Here is a 15,367-nt window from a genome sequence, read left to right as displayed (position 1 = left end):
TACTCTCTGATACGATCACTTGTCATTTTGCCTAGACCCACACATTTCTCATTTTATCAGAATGGTGTTTTGATATTGATCATCCTGGGTTACTACTCTCGGATCCATGGTGTGCTCTTTCAATATGTAATATCAGATCTTTTTTTGTGTGTGTGAGCAAAATTTCTCTTTAACAAAATTTTTTTGTAGTAAAATATACATTAATGAAAATCACCATTATACTGTTTTTATTGTACAATTCAGTGGCATTAAGTACATGCACAGTGTTGTGGAACTATCCTTATTTTATACATCCAGAACTTTATCAGATAGTAACTCTACTTACTAAACAATTAAGTCCCCATACCCAACTTCCTCTCTGCCCTAGTAACCTCTGTTCTGCTTTCTGTCTCCAAATTTGTCTGTGCTAGATACCTCATGTAAGTGGAATCATACAGTATTTGCTCTTTTGTGTCTGGTTCTCTTAGTGTAATGATTTCAAAGTTCATCCATGTCATAGTATATATCAGAACTTCATTTCTTTTTAAGGCTAAATTATATTCCGTTTCATGTATATACTGCATTTTGTTAATCCATTCATCTCTGGTGGACACTTGAGTTGTTTTCATCTCTTGGCTCTTGTGAATAAAACTGTTATCAGCAATCACATTTTCCTAAGTAATAGTTTTTTTTTGTATTCTACTCCTTATTTTCATAAAGGAATCCTGTTATCTCATATTCAGCCTTTTCCTTTTTCAGTGTTGGTCTCTTGCTTGAATCCTTTTCTTCTTCATTTCTTGTTTAAAAATTTTTTCCCATTGCCTTCTGTTTGCTTAAGGCATGGTCTCTTGAGTGTATTTGCTTTTGTATTCCTTCCAGTTTATTTTAAATTTCAGAAACTATATTTTCTTTGTGATCATTTCCTGTATTTTATCACCTTTTAACTTAAAAAAATTTTTTATCTTTTTAATGTTTATGTATTTTTGAGAGAGAGAGAAAGAGAGGGTGAGTGGGGGAGGAGCAGAGAGAGAGGAAGACACAGAATCAGAAGCAGACTCCAAGCTCTGAGCTGTCAGCACAGAGCCCGACGCAGGGCTTGAACTCCTGAACTATGAAATCATGACCTGAGTTGAAGTCGGACACTAAACCGAGTGAGCCACCCAGGCACCCCGTCACCTTATTTTTATTTTAAAATTGTTTATGTTGTTCTTTCATAGTTTGTAAGATTTTCTCAATCTTATTTAGCACACTTTAAAATAGTAATTTAAGATTTTTATCTGTCTATATTGCTGTTTTTCAGGTCCACTTTCATTGTCTGTAGGGATATAATTCTCCTTGTTCCTTTTTTTTAGTAACTTTGTATAGGACATGATCTGAATACTTTTCTATGGCTCATTTTTAGGTGAATTTAGTTTGCCTTATATTTTATCAGAAGAGGTTGCTTAGAAAGAGGTTCTTTTTTTTTTTTTTTTAATGTTTATTTTTGAGAACGTGCGAAAGCACACATGTGCAAGTGGGGAAGGGGCAGAGAGAGGGAGACTGAATCTGAGGCACTGTAGGGCTTTGAACTCCTGAACCATGAGATCGCGACCTGAGCCAGAGTTAGATTCTTAACTGACTGAGCCCCCCAGGTATCCTAAGATAGCTTTTTAAAAACTTAAGTAAACTCTATAATTTGTTATTTTCTTATTTTGTCAAAACACATGATGGCTTGTTTTCGGGGATTTCAATCTCTGTTGCCCTTCTATTACTGTTTATCAGGACCTTCTTCCATGTCTCTGTTGTTGCTGTCCTGCTCCCTGTTCTACTGATCCTGCTTCTAAAAATGCCTCCTCAGTGTGAGGCCCTTTGCTGGAAAGATGCCCTGATATAAATTAGCTTTGCAAGTTCATAGAGGTAGAATGTTCTAGGCACTTTTAGATCTTAACATGGGCTCCTTGTACCACTATCATTGGTTGTAAAATGTTGCTTAGTTTCAGTTGCTGTTAAAAAATTGACTTCACTTTCCAGTGAATGCCTATTGACTCTTGTTGTTTTCCTGTTCTTTTTTTTTTTTTTTAAGATATTTTAGGTTTATTTATTTTATTTTTCTTCATAACGATGAAGACTTAAATTTATTATCTGGTTTGTTATAAGTTTGCCAAAAAGAAATCCCAACAATACCCAGTACAGTACCTGTTGGTAAATCATAGTGACTGTAATTTGTTTGCAAGGTGATTCAGTGCCCTACAATTAAAGCTGGATTGCTATTTAGGACTACATTATCTTTGTGTAGTTTTTGAATGGACAGTTTGAATCATTAATGGAGGATGAAGAAAGTCACACATTTCGTTGACTTTAATTTTAGATTTTACTTGAACAACAAAGTCAGTGGGAAAATAAGTATATATCCTAATGATTTTGTTGTTGTTGCTTTTTTTAAGTAGATAAATGGAAGTCAGGGATTTGAAACCAAATTGGAAGGCAAGGTGGGAGATCCTACAAGATCTGACTTGTGCTCCTATGCCTAAATGCACTAGGTGAGGGCGATGTCAAAGATGTGTGCCCATCATGTGGCTTGTCTCCTGGGGTGGTCCTTCCACATTCCTTCTCTTGGTATTTGGCAGGAGTATCTCCATCTTGAGGTTTCCCTTCGTTCTGGGGATTTAGATCCTCAGCTGAACTTTCATGATCTGGTGTTTGTTTCACTTCTGGTTTTACATTGTTGTTCTCTCTGTCCTCAGATAGATTTCTTGGGTGTTCAAAATGATTTGGTATTTATCTAGCTGTGTTCGAGGGATGAAGCAAGCCTAGGGGGTCTCCCTACTCTTCTGCAATCTTAACCCTTCCTCCCTGGTTTTCCTGTTAGATCCTTCATACAACCCCATTGTTTCCTTTTGCTTTCTCCCTTTACAGATGCCAGTAACATAAGTCTTTTGGCTCTTGTTACTTTTTTCCCAACCACTCGTATACTGGGGTTTATGGGGATCCCATTTTACTTTGTTTTGTTGTGAATGTACTTGGATGTTGGTTTTGATAAAGAGATTATTCTCTTTTTTTAATATGGGGATTTTAGGAAGATCTAGAAACTGTGCTACTGTCACTATTGTCCAGAGTACCCTGATTTATATAATGTTAATAAAGGGGTTTTTCCCCCTCTTTAGAAGACAGTTTTGTATGCTGAGAAACTGAAAAGAAAGAAAAGTAGGAGCTATAAAAACTGGTATCTTTAATAAATTTGAACTTTCTTACAGCCGTATGTTTGGTATAATCACCGTAAGGAGTCATGGGAATTTTGCCCTTTTTCTTTACGTGATGTGCGTTTGATACATATATATGGTATGTGTATAACCAGCACTTAAAATTTCAAATGTGTAGGAAGAAGAAAGAAAACGTCAAGAGGAAATGGAACGCCAGCGTCGGGAAAGAAGATACATATTGCCGGATGAACCAGCCATCATAGTACATCCAAACTGGGCTGCAAAGAGTGGCAAGTTTGACTGTAGCATTATGTCTTTGAGTGTACTTTTGGACTACAGATTAGAAGATAATAAAGAACATTCATTTGAGGTAATGTTTTACATTTGAATTGTGATCTAAATACATACATTTTGATTGGTTAATATATCTTTTAAATTTCTTTGATGGCCTTTTTCATGGATTCTGTTTTTGGGTTTTTTTTTTTTCTTGCAGTTTTTCTTTGGTGGGTGTTGGGGACACCAGCTGATTTTCCTAAAAGAGTCATTTTTGTTGATTACATTCCTATGGGATTGTTTAAATGTTCCTCTGGCCTCTGTATCTCTTGTAAATTGATAAGAGATCTAAAGCTTTAATCAGATTCTGATATAATTATTTTTTACAAAAACTGCTTCATAAGTAGTGGTGTGTTCTTTTATCAGACTTTCAGGAGACACATGATACATAAAATCTAATTGCTTCCTTTGGGAATGAACTCTAATGCTTTATTATTTACTCTAGAATTAAAATATCATTAATAGGATTTAAAATTGATTGAGGTGTAAGGTAAGTAAATTGATAATTATTTCCAACATGAATCTATTTCTTTTTTACCATTATTATACAGCAGATTTACAACATATAGTTTATTTTTTCAAAATAATTGAAGAATTTTATCCCTAAAGAAATGACTGCTTCATTCTTTAAATAAAGCTATGTGAAATATTTTAAAATATTGATTTATTAACAGCCTGTGAAAAATTATAATTGTATTCAATTATTGTATCTTATCAACACACCTCACATTGGTTTTTTTGTTTTGTTTGTTTTACTTTATAAATTATATTGGAAAAGTTAGTCATACTTACTTGACCTAAGATGTCTTATCCACAGATGAAAATGAATTACTTAAGACTAGAGACGTTTGAAAACAAATATAGAGAATTACTGAGACAGTTATAAAACATGAAGTGCATGCTTATTGGGTATGGTACAAGACAGGTTACAAATAATATTTAGAATTTTTAGTACATTAATGATTCCAGTAAGTCAGTGTTTTTAAATATAACTATACGATTTTGTTTTTATTACCAGTTGCCATAAATATAGCTCTTATAGTAATATTTACTTTCAGCAGTAATTTGAGTAAATAAATGAAAAATTTAGTCTTTGGTATTCCTTATTGCTTATGCAGTATATACTATAAATCTGACAGATGGTGTCCATGGATCTCAAACTAATGCTGTTCTATTGGAAACAAAGCAATTTGTGAAACAAGCTTTCATTAGCAAAATGATCCTTTATTTTTTTTTTTCCTCCCCACCTAACATATCTTTTGGTTTAAGTTCCTTTTAATCTGTTTAGAATGTAGATGTCATTTTGGTACATGAATTTTTAAAAAAATATTCTGTGAGAGGGACACCTGGCTGTCTTATTTGATGGAGTACGCTACTCTTGATCTCAGGGTTAATAAGTTCGAGCCCCATGGTGGGTATAGAGGTTACTTTAAAAAATGGTAATAATGGCACGCCTGGGTGGCTCAGTCAGTTGGGTGTTTGACTTCAGCTCAGGTCATGATTTCATAGTTTGTGAGTTTGAGGCCCCATGTTGGGCTCTGTGCTGACTGCTCAGAGCCTGGAGCCTGTTTTGGATTGTTTCCCTCTCTCTCTGTCCCTCCCCTGCTAATGTTGTGTCTCCTTCTGTGTCTCAGAAATGAATAAACATTTAAAAAATTTTTTTAGTGGTAATAAAATCCTTACAGATTCTATAATTAAGAAAAAGCATTTATCATAAAATTATAAATCTTTGACTGATTTAATATTAATGCTAGGTTTCTCCTCAGTTTCAGTTCTCCTCTTCTAGGTTGTGCCTGGCCTGCTCATTCAGAAGATTATGCGACCCTTGATCTCAGGGTTGTGGGTTTGAGCCCTATATTGGGTGTAGAGATTACATAAATAAATATAATTTTTCTAGTTACTGTTCTGAGCTTCTTCTAATTTAACACCTTTAATTACTACTATTTAATCTCTAGGTAATGGAAAAGAGAAAACTTAGGAAAAGATATCCCTCTTGCTGTTTACTTATGCAAAGGGAGATGTTATTTAGTTTAATTTTAAGGGAAAGTGGAGTTTTTAACATCTTAATGATCATTTTACTAATAATAGGTTTTTGGGTTTTTTTGGTTTTCTTAAAATGTATAAAGACTGAGTATGAATTAAAATAGATTATAAGGTCAATTTTAATACATTATATTATCCTTTATGATCAGTAAAATAGTCTGATTAAAGTTACATCAAATATACTGAACATATTTAATAATATTATATATATATATTTAAAGTTTATTTATTTTGTGAGAGAGGAGAGAGAGAGCATCCCAAGCAGGCTCTGCAGTGTCATTGCAATGTCCCATGTGGGGCTTGATTTCATGAATTGTGACATCATGACTTAAGCCAAGATCAAGAGTCAGGTACTTAACTGACTGAGCCACCCAGGCACCCCTAGATTATTATGTATTTTATTTTATTATGATTTTTTTTTTAAGTTTATTTTTGAGAGCGTACAAGAGAGGACAAGCAAAGGTGAGGCAGAGAAGGGAACAGAGGATCTGAAGTGGGCTCTGCGCTGACAGCAGCAAGCCTGATGTAGGTCTTAAACTTAGGACGCTCAATATCTTGACCTGAGCCAAAATCAGACACTCAATCCAGTGGCCACCGAGATGCCCCCCTCCCCCAAGATTACATATTTTAGAGCTGTGCTCAACAATTTCAAGTCTGGACCCTTTCAGTCTATTAGAAACAATTAGCCTTAGGATTTTTCTTTTTTTAATGTTTTTAAATAATCTCTGCACCCAGTGGGGGGCTCAAACTCCCAACCCTGAGATCAAGAGTTTGTGTGCTCTACCGACTAAGCTAGCCAGATGCCCTTCCTTAGAAATCTTTATGTAGAAAATTTAGTGTTTAATTTTAGGTTCATGAGTATGCCAGTATCCATGGACACTTACATAATAATATATGCTCCCTACTCAGAATTCTGAATTGGTTTCCCCTTTCTCAAACACTTTTCTAGATATTTATATGGCCCATTCCCTTGCCTCCCTCACTTTTCAGAGAGGTCTTCTCTGACTGTACTATACTTTCTTGTTACTCTGTGTTTATCTTGCTTGTTCCTAAAATTTGATGTTGGTTTGGTTATCTTTTACTCTTTCCCACTTGATTGTTAGCTCATTAGAGTTAGGACTTTTATCAGCTTTCTTTATTGCTATATCACCAGTACCTAGAACAGTCTATGTTACATAATAGGCATTTCAGAAAAACTTAAGTAAATGAATAAAATTCATTTATCATGAAAATGAATTGCTGTGTAAAATAGTAGAAATCCTTTTTTTCTACTCATTTTCAAATCTTTCGTGATACAATTATTTTTTCTAAAATTTGATCAAAAACACTAAATATATAGTATTCATATATTCACAAGAGTTTTAGAGTTTTTTGAGAATCTTCAACATCATTGACACCAATTATTACAATTCTCCTTACTAGTGAATGTTAATTGTTAATGTGACAAGTCATTTGATAAATTACTCTGCTGGATATAGTCAGTATTTCTATTAAAGTTGCATTACTGTTGGTATCTTTTTATAGGTTTCATTGTTTGCAGAACTTTTCAATGAAATGCTTCAAAGAGATTTTGGTGTCAGAATATACAAATCGTTATTATCTCTTCCTGAGAAGGAGGACAAAAAAGAAAAGGAGAAGAAAAGCAAAAAAGATGAGAGAAAAGATAAAAAAGAAGAGAGAGATGATGAAACTGATGAGCCAAAACCCAAACGGAGAAAATCAGGCGATGATAAGGATAAAAAAGAAGATAGAGATGAAAGGAAGGTCTGTAATTATTTTCATGGCCAGCAACCTGATTTAGAAGTTTTCATTTAGTCTTCTAGAGTATAAAAAATGATGATGAATTTCATCATAATAGTGAAATGTAAAGGCCTAACTGAAAGATAGTAGTGTTCTATTAGAAATTTGAATTAAGCCTTTATAAACATCTAGAACTTGTTTCTGGTAGTTTATTTCTTATTTAAGGTGTATCGCATAATGATTATTTACATATATTGTAAATGGTTGTTTACTTTTCAAGTATATAGTTAGAAAATTTTATAATGTTAATTTTTAAGTAAATTTAATGAATTTAATGACTTTGGTTCAGTCATTTAACATTTGGTCAGATATAGTGCTTAATTTTAAAGTATTTTAAATTATAGAAAGAAGATAAAAGAAAAGATGATTCTAAAGATGATGATGAAACTGAAGAAGATAATAATCAGGATGAGTATGATCCAATGGAAGCAGAAGAAGCTGAGGATGAAGAAGATGGTATGATTCAAATTTCTTTATTTCTCCTTTGGATGAAAAATACATTTTTAGTTTGACTTTATATAATCACAATCTATAATTTTAATATTTTTTCTTTTTTAGAAACCGTATTTACTGTTAGAAACAGAATATTTTTTATTAAGAATGTTTACTATTAGTTTTATTAATAGGTGAGAGGATTCTTTTTAAGGTAGAACCTACCATTTTATATAGATCTTCATTAAACTCTTGGAATTGAGAACTGGACATACGTTATAAACCTTCAAAAATAAATCCTGAAAGGCACTTTCTGCCTAGGACAAGCAGTCATGGAATAAACAAGCTGTCTTCTGTGTTATACCACACCAGCCAAGTCAGCGTTCTCCATGGCTAATTACACCACCTCTGCCCTCCCTTCTGTTAACACCAGCCAGACCCCCTTTATGTTCAACTCCGGGTTTTTCTGTAGGACACCTAGGTCTGCCTGGGAATACTGCACATCTATTACCCAAAGCAGGCTTGAACTCAGGAACTGCTGGATCATTAATGACCTGAGCCAAAGTCGAATGCTTAGCTGACTGAGTCACCTAGGTGCCCCTAAAGATCCTTTTTTAGGATAGAAATTTTTCTATAGTATATATTTCTGAAGATTATTACTATTTAAGGTATTTTTTTCATTTGCCTCTACCGTTTCTTCTTGCTATCACAGCATTTTACTTTTTGCATTGATGAAAATATTTGAACATAAAAGAAGCTGAGAGAATAGTGCATCAAATGCTCCATATCTAACCATTCATTGTGAATATTTTGTCTTGTGTGTGTTTCTGATCCATTTGAAAGTAAGAATTCTTCATCTTGCCTGAGAAAAGATATTTTCTTAACTGTAATTCTATAATCACACCTAAAAATATTAACAGTAACATCATATTTCCACTTCAACCACCTAATATCTAGTCTTAATTGTCCTAATAACCTCAATAGCAATATTCCTACATTTATCTTCCATTACCTGCTTTGTCCAATGGAATTTAGCCCTTTTTTATTGTCCTTATTCCCTTCCTTCCCCCATTGTTGTGTATGGTCCTATCACTGTTGTAATTAAATCCCTAAACTGTTTTCTCATTATTTTGTGTATGTCAGAATGCTCTAGCTCTCAATTCTTATTTGTCTTCTTTATTCTACTGTATAATTACCTTGGTGGTTTTCTCATCCATTCTCCTGACTTATATAGTATTATAGTATTAAAATACAGTATTATCTATATACTGACAATTCTCAAATGTATGTTTTAGGTCAGACCTCTCTCCCATATTCCCCTATCAACTGACTACTTGATATCTCCATTATTTGACATTTCAAAATGTAGCTAAAACTGAACTCCTGCTTTCCCCCCTTCACCAAAAAAAGAAAAAATAACAATAACAAAAAACCTCCCACCCTCAGCCTTATCCCACTAATTTGATGGCAACTTCATCCTTTATATTGCTCAAGCTAAATTCTAGGAATCATCCTAAACTCCTTTTTTTTGTCATGATGCCATTTCAATCTGGAAGTTATATTGTCTCTATCTTAAAAACATTCAGAAGCAGACCATATCTTACCTGCTCCACTAATCTAACCTTAATCTAAGCCATGTTTCCCTTGCCTCGTTTATTTTATTTATTAAAAAAATTTTTTTTTAATTTTAAATTTGTTTTTGAGAAAGAGACAGAATGTGAGCAGGGGAGAGGCAGAGAGAGGGAGACACAGAATCCAAAGCAGGCTTCAGGCTCTGAGCTGTCAGCACAAAGCCCAGCACAGGGCTCAAACCCCCAAACATGAGATCATAACCTGAGCCAAAGTTGGACGCCATACTGACTGAGCCAATCAGATGCCCCAAGTGTTTGGGGGTTTTTTGAGAGAGAGTGAGAGCACAAGCAGGGTAGAGGCAGAGACAGAATCCCAAGCAGTCTTTGTGCCACTAGTGCAGAGCCCCACACAGGCTGTATCTCAGAAACCATGAGATCATGACCTGAGCCAAAATCAAGAGACGGATGTTTAACTGACTGAATCCCCTAGGCATCCCTTGCCTAGTTTATTTTTATAAATCTTCTGTCTGGGGACATCTGGGGGAGCTCAGTTGGTTAAGCTTTCAACTCTTGATTTCAGAGTCTACTTGGGATTCTCTCTCTCCCTCTTTCTGCTGCCCCCTACCACCCTGCTTGATTACTCACTCTCAAAATAAACATTTAAATATATAAATATCTCCCTATCTGGTTTCCTGGCCTACTCACTTCTCGTCTAAAGCCTCTTCTCAACACAATTGACAGAATTACCTTTGTAAAATTTAAGTCATTTCATTTATTTTTTTAAATTTCTATTATTTGTTTTCAGGCTCCTTCATTGGGTCTCCATTTAACTCCATGTTAAAAACCAAAGTGACATCTGCCTCAGGCTCTACTACATCAAGTCTGTAATTTCATCTCTTACCACTCTATCTACTTGCACATTGCACCTAATAGATTCTAGTTCTTGAACCCATTAGGTATGCCCCTGTATTAGGACCTTTGCATTGGCAGTTCCTTCTACTTGCAAACTCTTCCCTAGAGATCTCCCTTCCTGACTCCTCCTCATTTGAGGTCTTTTTTCAACTATCACTTTCTCAGTGAGGCCTACCCTGTCCTCAGCCCTGTTTAAAAATGCAGTCCCCACCCCCCCCTCCACCAGTACACATTCCTGATCCTAATTCTACTCTACTTATAGATCTTATAACCTATTTTCCTATACTAATTACTTACTTTACTTATTGTCTTTTTCCTAGTTGAATACATAATGAGCTCCTAGTAAGGAAAAGTGGGGGAGGGGTTTGGCACCTGGCTGGCTTAGTCTTTATGTAGAGCATGCAACTCTTGATCTCAGGCTTAGGGGTTTGAGACCCACGTTGGATGTAGAGATTACTTAAGAATAAAGTTGTTGGGGTGGTGCCTGGGTGGTTTAGTTGGTTAAGCTTCTGCCTCTTAATCTCAGCTCATGTCTTGATCTTAGGGTTGTGAGATCAAGCCGTGCATTGTGCTTTGGGTGGGCAAGGAGCCTACTTAAAAATACATACATACAGGGGCCCCTGGGTGTCTTTGTCGGTTGAGGGTCCGAATTCGGTTCAGGCCATGATCTCATAGTTTGTCAGTTCGAGTACCATATTGGGCTCAAGGGTGTCAGCGCAGAGCCCACATCAGATCCTCTTTCCCCCTCTCTGTCTCTGCCCATCTCCACTTGATTGCTCACTCTCTCTCTCAAAAAAAAAAAATAAAAAAACAATAATAATTTAAAACAAAAATACATACAAAAAACAGTGCTGGCATGCCTGGCAGGCTTAGTCAGTGGAGCATGTTGTGAGTTTGAGCCCCATGTTGGTTGTAGAGTTTACTTAAAAATAAAATCTTGGGGCGCCTGGGTGGCTTAGTCGGTTAAGCGTCCGACTTTCACTTAGGTCATGATCTCGCGGTTCGTGGGTTCGAGCCCCGCATCGGGCTCTGTGCTGACTGCCAGCTCAGAGCCTGGAGCCTGTTTCAGTCTGTGACTCCCTCTCTCTCTGACCTTCCCCTGCTCACGCTGTCTCTCTCTCTCTCCTAGAAATAAATAAAACATTTAAAAATAAAATAAAAATGAAATAAAATCTTAAGGGGAGCCTGGGTGGCTCAGTTGGTTCAGTTTCTGACTTCTGCTCAGGTCATAATCTCACAGTTTGGAAGTTTGAGCCCCATGCTGGGGTTTGTGCAGATAGTGCAGAGCCTGCTCTGGATTCTCTGTCTTCCTCTTCTCTGCCCCTCCCCTACTAGCTCGCTTACACAAGTGGGCACGCACGCTCTCGCGCTTGCACGCGCTCTCTCTCTCTCAGACATAAACATTTAAACATTTTTATCTTTATTTAAAAATAAAATCTTCAGGGGCACCTGCATGGCTCAGTCGGTTGGGCGTCCCAACTTTGGTATAGGTTATGATCTCACGGTTCGTGGGTTCGAGTCCCACATCGGGCTCTGTGCTGACAGCTAGCTCAGAGCCTGGAGCCTGTTTTGGATTCTGTGTCTCCCTCTCTCTCTGACCATCCCCTGTTCGTGCTTTGTCTCTCTCTTTCTGAGAAATAAATTTGAAAAAAAAATTTTAAAAAACTAACTAAAATCTTGGGGTTCCTGGGTGGCTTAGTCAGTTAAGTATCCAACTTTGGCTCAGGTCATGATCTCATAGTTCGTGAGTTTGAGCCCCACGTCAGGCTCTGTGCTGACAACTCAGAGCCTGGAGCCTCCATCAGATTCTGTGTCTCCCTGTCTCTGCACACCCCCCCCGCCCCCCCATCATGCTCTGTCTCTCTCTGTCTCAAAAATAAATAAATATTTTTTTAAAATAAGTAAAATCTTAAAAGGGGCATTTGGGTGGCTCTGTTAGTTAAGTGTCCAACTCTTGATTTCAGCTCAGTTCATGATCTCTCAGTTTGTGGGTTTGAGTCCCACATTGGGCTCTGCACTGACAGCACGGAGTCTGTTTAGAGTTTTCTCTCTGCCCCTTCCCTGTACGCATATGTGTGTGCTCTCCCTCTCAAAATAAATAAACTTTAGGGGCGCCTAGGTGGCTCAGTTAGTTGAGCATCCAACTTCGGCTGAGGTAATGATCTCATGGTTTGTGGTTTGAAGCCTGACATCAGGCTATCTCTCCTGTCAGCAGGGAGCTCGCTTCACATCATCTGTCCTTCCCCTCTTTCTGCCCTCCTCCACTTGCACACTCTCAAAACTAAATTTTTAAAAATAACCCTTTAGGGGCGCCTGGGTGGCTTAGTCGGTTAAGCGTCCGACTTTCACTTAGGTCATGATCTCGCGGTTCGTGGGTTCGAGGCCCGCGTCGGGCTCTGTGCTGACTGCCAGCTCAGAGCCTGGAGCCTGTTTCAGTCTGTGACTCCCTCTCTCTCTGATCCTCCCCTGCTCTCTCTCTCTCTCTCTCTCTCCTAGAAATAAATAAAACTTAAAAAAAAAAATAACCCTTTAAAGAAGTGTTTTAACACTTTTTAATTTTTAAATTTTTTAAGTAAAATCTTTTAAAAAAATGGAAGAACAGTTTTTGTCTCCTCTTTGCTGATGTTTATTGCAAGTTCCTGAAACAGTCACAATATCCAAATAGTCTAATAGATCTTTGAATGAATATCCTAAACTGCAAAGCCAAATAGGGTGATAGGATTAGAGTTACTTTTTGGTTTCCCTAATGTTTCGAGTTGCCGCTTGTTTATGATATCATCAGGTTTTTCCCCCTGTACCTTTATATTTCATTATCCTCATGTAATTGGGTGACTACTCTTTTCCAGCGGTAAAGTACAATTGTGATTTTTTAAAAAATGAAAATACACTGTCATTAATGTATAAAATGGTGTTGAATCTTAGTAATTAGAGGAGCATATAACAGTAAGAGCCTATTTTTTACATATCAATTTGATGAAATTAAGTTTTTAATAAAAGGTAGTATCAACTAGAGTAAAGAGTTATTTCATCACTCTTGGGGTTAGTTTAAATTTTTGCATTTTTTTCTGTACAGAAATTTGGTGATGTCAGTCACTGTGTCCTTTAAAATACCAACACACTGTGGTACCTGGCTTGCTCAGTTGTTAAGTGTTCATTTCTGTGTTTTTTTTTTTAATGTTTATTTTTTGTGATAGCGCCAGTGGGGAAGGGGCAGAGTTGGGGCGGGGACAGAGGATCCAAAGCGGGCTCTCAGCTGATAATAAGCAAGCCCAATGTGGGGCTCAAATTTATGAGCGAAGCCAAAGTCGGACGCTCAACCGACTGAGCCACCTAGGCGCCCCTCTTTAAATTTATTTTAAAAAAATCTAAGTTCCAGGAGAGTCAAAGTTTTCAAAGTGACAGCTTTCAAGTTAAATACTCAAATAAGGTGGATCATGTCTATTAATGAAGGAAGGGAAACATTTGTGTAGTATATGATACACTCTTGAGAAAAATTGTCATTACAGTTTTCCTCAGAGAGTATTTTCTGTATTTTATAATTGAGGAAAGTGAAGCTTTTAGTAGTAAATTAGTTTACCCGCAGTAATAAAACTGTAAAGCAGCTGAACTGTTCCATACTATAGTATACGTGAGTGAAATAGTTTGGTTCCAAGGACACATTTGTGTTTTGTTTTAATTTTTTTTTAATGTTTTATTTATTTCTGAGAGAGAGAGAGAAAGAAAGCGCGAGCAGGGGAGGGTCAGAGAGAGGGAGATACAGAATCTGAAATAGGCTCCAGGCTCTGAGCTGTCAGCACAGAGCCCAACACAGGGTTCAAATCCAAAAACCGTGAGATCATGACTTGAGCCGAAGTCAGACACCCAACTGACTGAGCCACCCAGGCGCCGCAGGACACATTTGTTTTTAAACAGTTTATTGAGGTGCTAATACATACTACAAAACTCATTTTTACTGTGCAATTTAATCATTTTTAGTAACTTTATTCATTTGTGAAATTATCACCCCAATCCAGTTTTAGACCATTTATCTATTTATGTTTTACAATAATGGCTTTATTGAGATACTTTCACATACTAAGTGATTCATCCATTTAAAATTTGGAGTATAGTTCGGGTGCCTGGCTGGTTCAGTTACAAGAGCATGTGACTCTTGATCTTGGGGTCCTGAGTTTGAGCCCTGTTTGGAGTGTAGAGATTTCTTAAAAATAAATAAACTTTTTTTAAGTGTACAAATCAGGGGCATTTAGCTGCCTCAGTTAGTGAAGCATGTGACTCTTGATCTTGGGATTGTGGGTTCGTTGGGTATGAAGATTATTAAAAATAAAATCTTTTTTAAAAAATTAAATTGGGATGGGTGCCTGGGTGCTCAGTCTGTTGAGTATCCCAACTTGATTTCAGTTCAGGTCATGATCCCGGGGTCCTGAGATCGAACCCCACATCAGGCTCTGTGCTGGTCATGGAGCCTGCTTGAGATTGTCTCTTCCTCTGCTCTCTCCCTAGTTCGTGCTCCCTCTCTCTCTCTAAAATATAAAAAAATTTAAGAAAAGAAAATCTTTTAAAACAAAAAGAATGATTTTTCCAAGTTCCCATCTTTTACTGTGGAACAGATAATGTAAATGTCAGCAAATTCTGGATATTAACACTGTAGTTAGGTCTTCTAAATTATCTTTTTTTTTTTTTTAATGTTTTTTTATTTATTTCTGAGAGAGAGAGTTTGAGGAGTGGAGGATCAGAGAGAGAAGGAGACACAGATTCCAAAGACAAGCTCCAGGCTTTGAGCTAGCTGTCAGCACAGAGCCGGATGCAGGGCTTGAACTTAGAAATTGTGAGATCATGACCTGAGCCGAAGTTAGATGTTTAACCGACTGAGCCACTGAGGCGCCCCAGTCTTCTAAATTATCTTAACATCTCAGATATTCAGTTTTATTTTGCAGTTATCTATTTGCAATTAGTTTTACTGTGTTGAATATTTTTCCTTTAAGTAATCTCTACACCCAGCATAGGGCTCAAACTTACATCCCTGAGATCAGGAGTCGCATGCTCCACTGATTGAACCAGCCAGGCACCCATTACTCTTTATAATTCTTTCTTATAAATTCCAAACCATTTTTATTCATA

At 36.7% G+C, this 15,367-nt stretch overlaps 1 protein-coding gene across 4 annotated transcripts in view; it reads left to right on the top strand.

Moving 5' to 3' along the window:
• Positions 1-15,367, top strand: part of CCAR1 (cell division cycle and apoptosis regulator 1) — a 60,888-nt gene that overhangs the window by 40,221 nt on the left and 5,300 nt on the right. For all 4 annotated transcript variants that reach the window (XM_077778732.1, XM_077778734.1, XM_077778735.1 and 1 more), the window contains 3 exons: positions 3,337-3,528; positions 7,059-7,298; positions 7,679-7,790. In XM_077778732.1, the coding sequence (XP_077634858.1) occupies positions 3,337-3,528; positions 7,059-7,298; positions 7,679-7,790 (544 nt within the window). The remainder of the gene's footprint in view (positions 1-3,336; positions 3,529-7,058; positions 7,299-7,678; positions 7,791-15,367) is intronic.

The sequence above is a fragment of the Crocuta crocuta genome, unplaced genomic scaffold, assembly GCF_008692635.1.
Source record: "Crocuta crocuta isolate KB4526 unplaced genomic scaffold, BGI_CrCroc_1.0 scaffold167, whole genome shotgun sequence".
NCBI lineage: Eukaryota > Metazoa > Chordata > Mammalia > Carnivora > Hyaenidae > Crocuta > Crocuta crocuta.
Note: the sequence above shows the minus strand (reverse complement) of the source record. Positions and strands in the feature narration are given on the sequence as shown.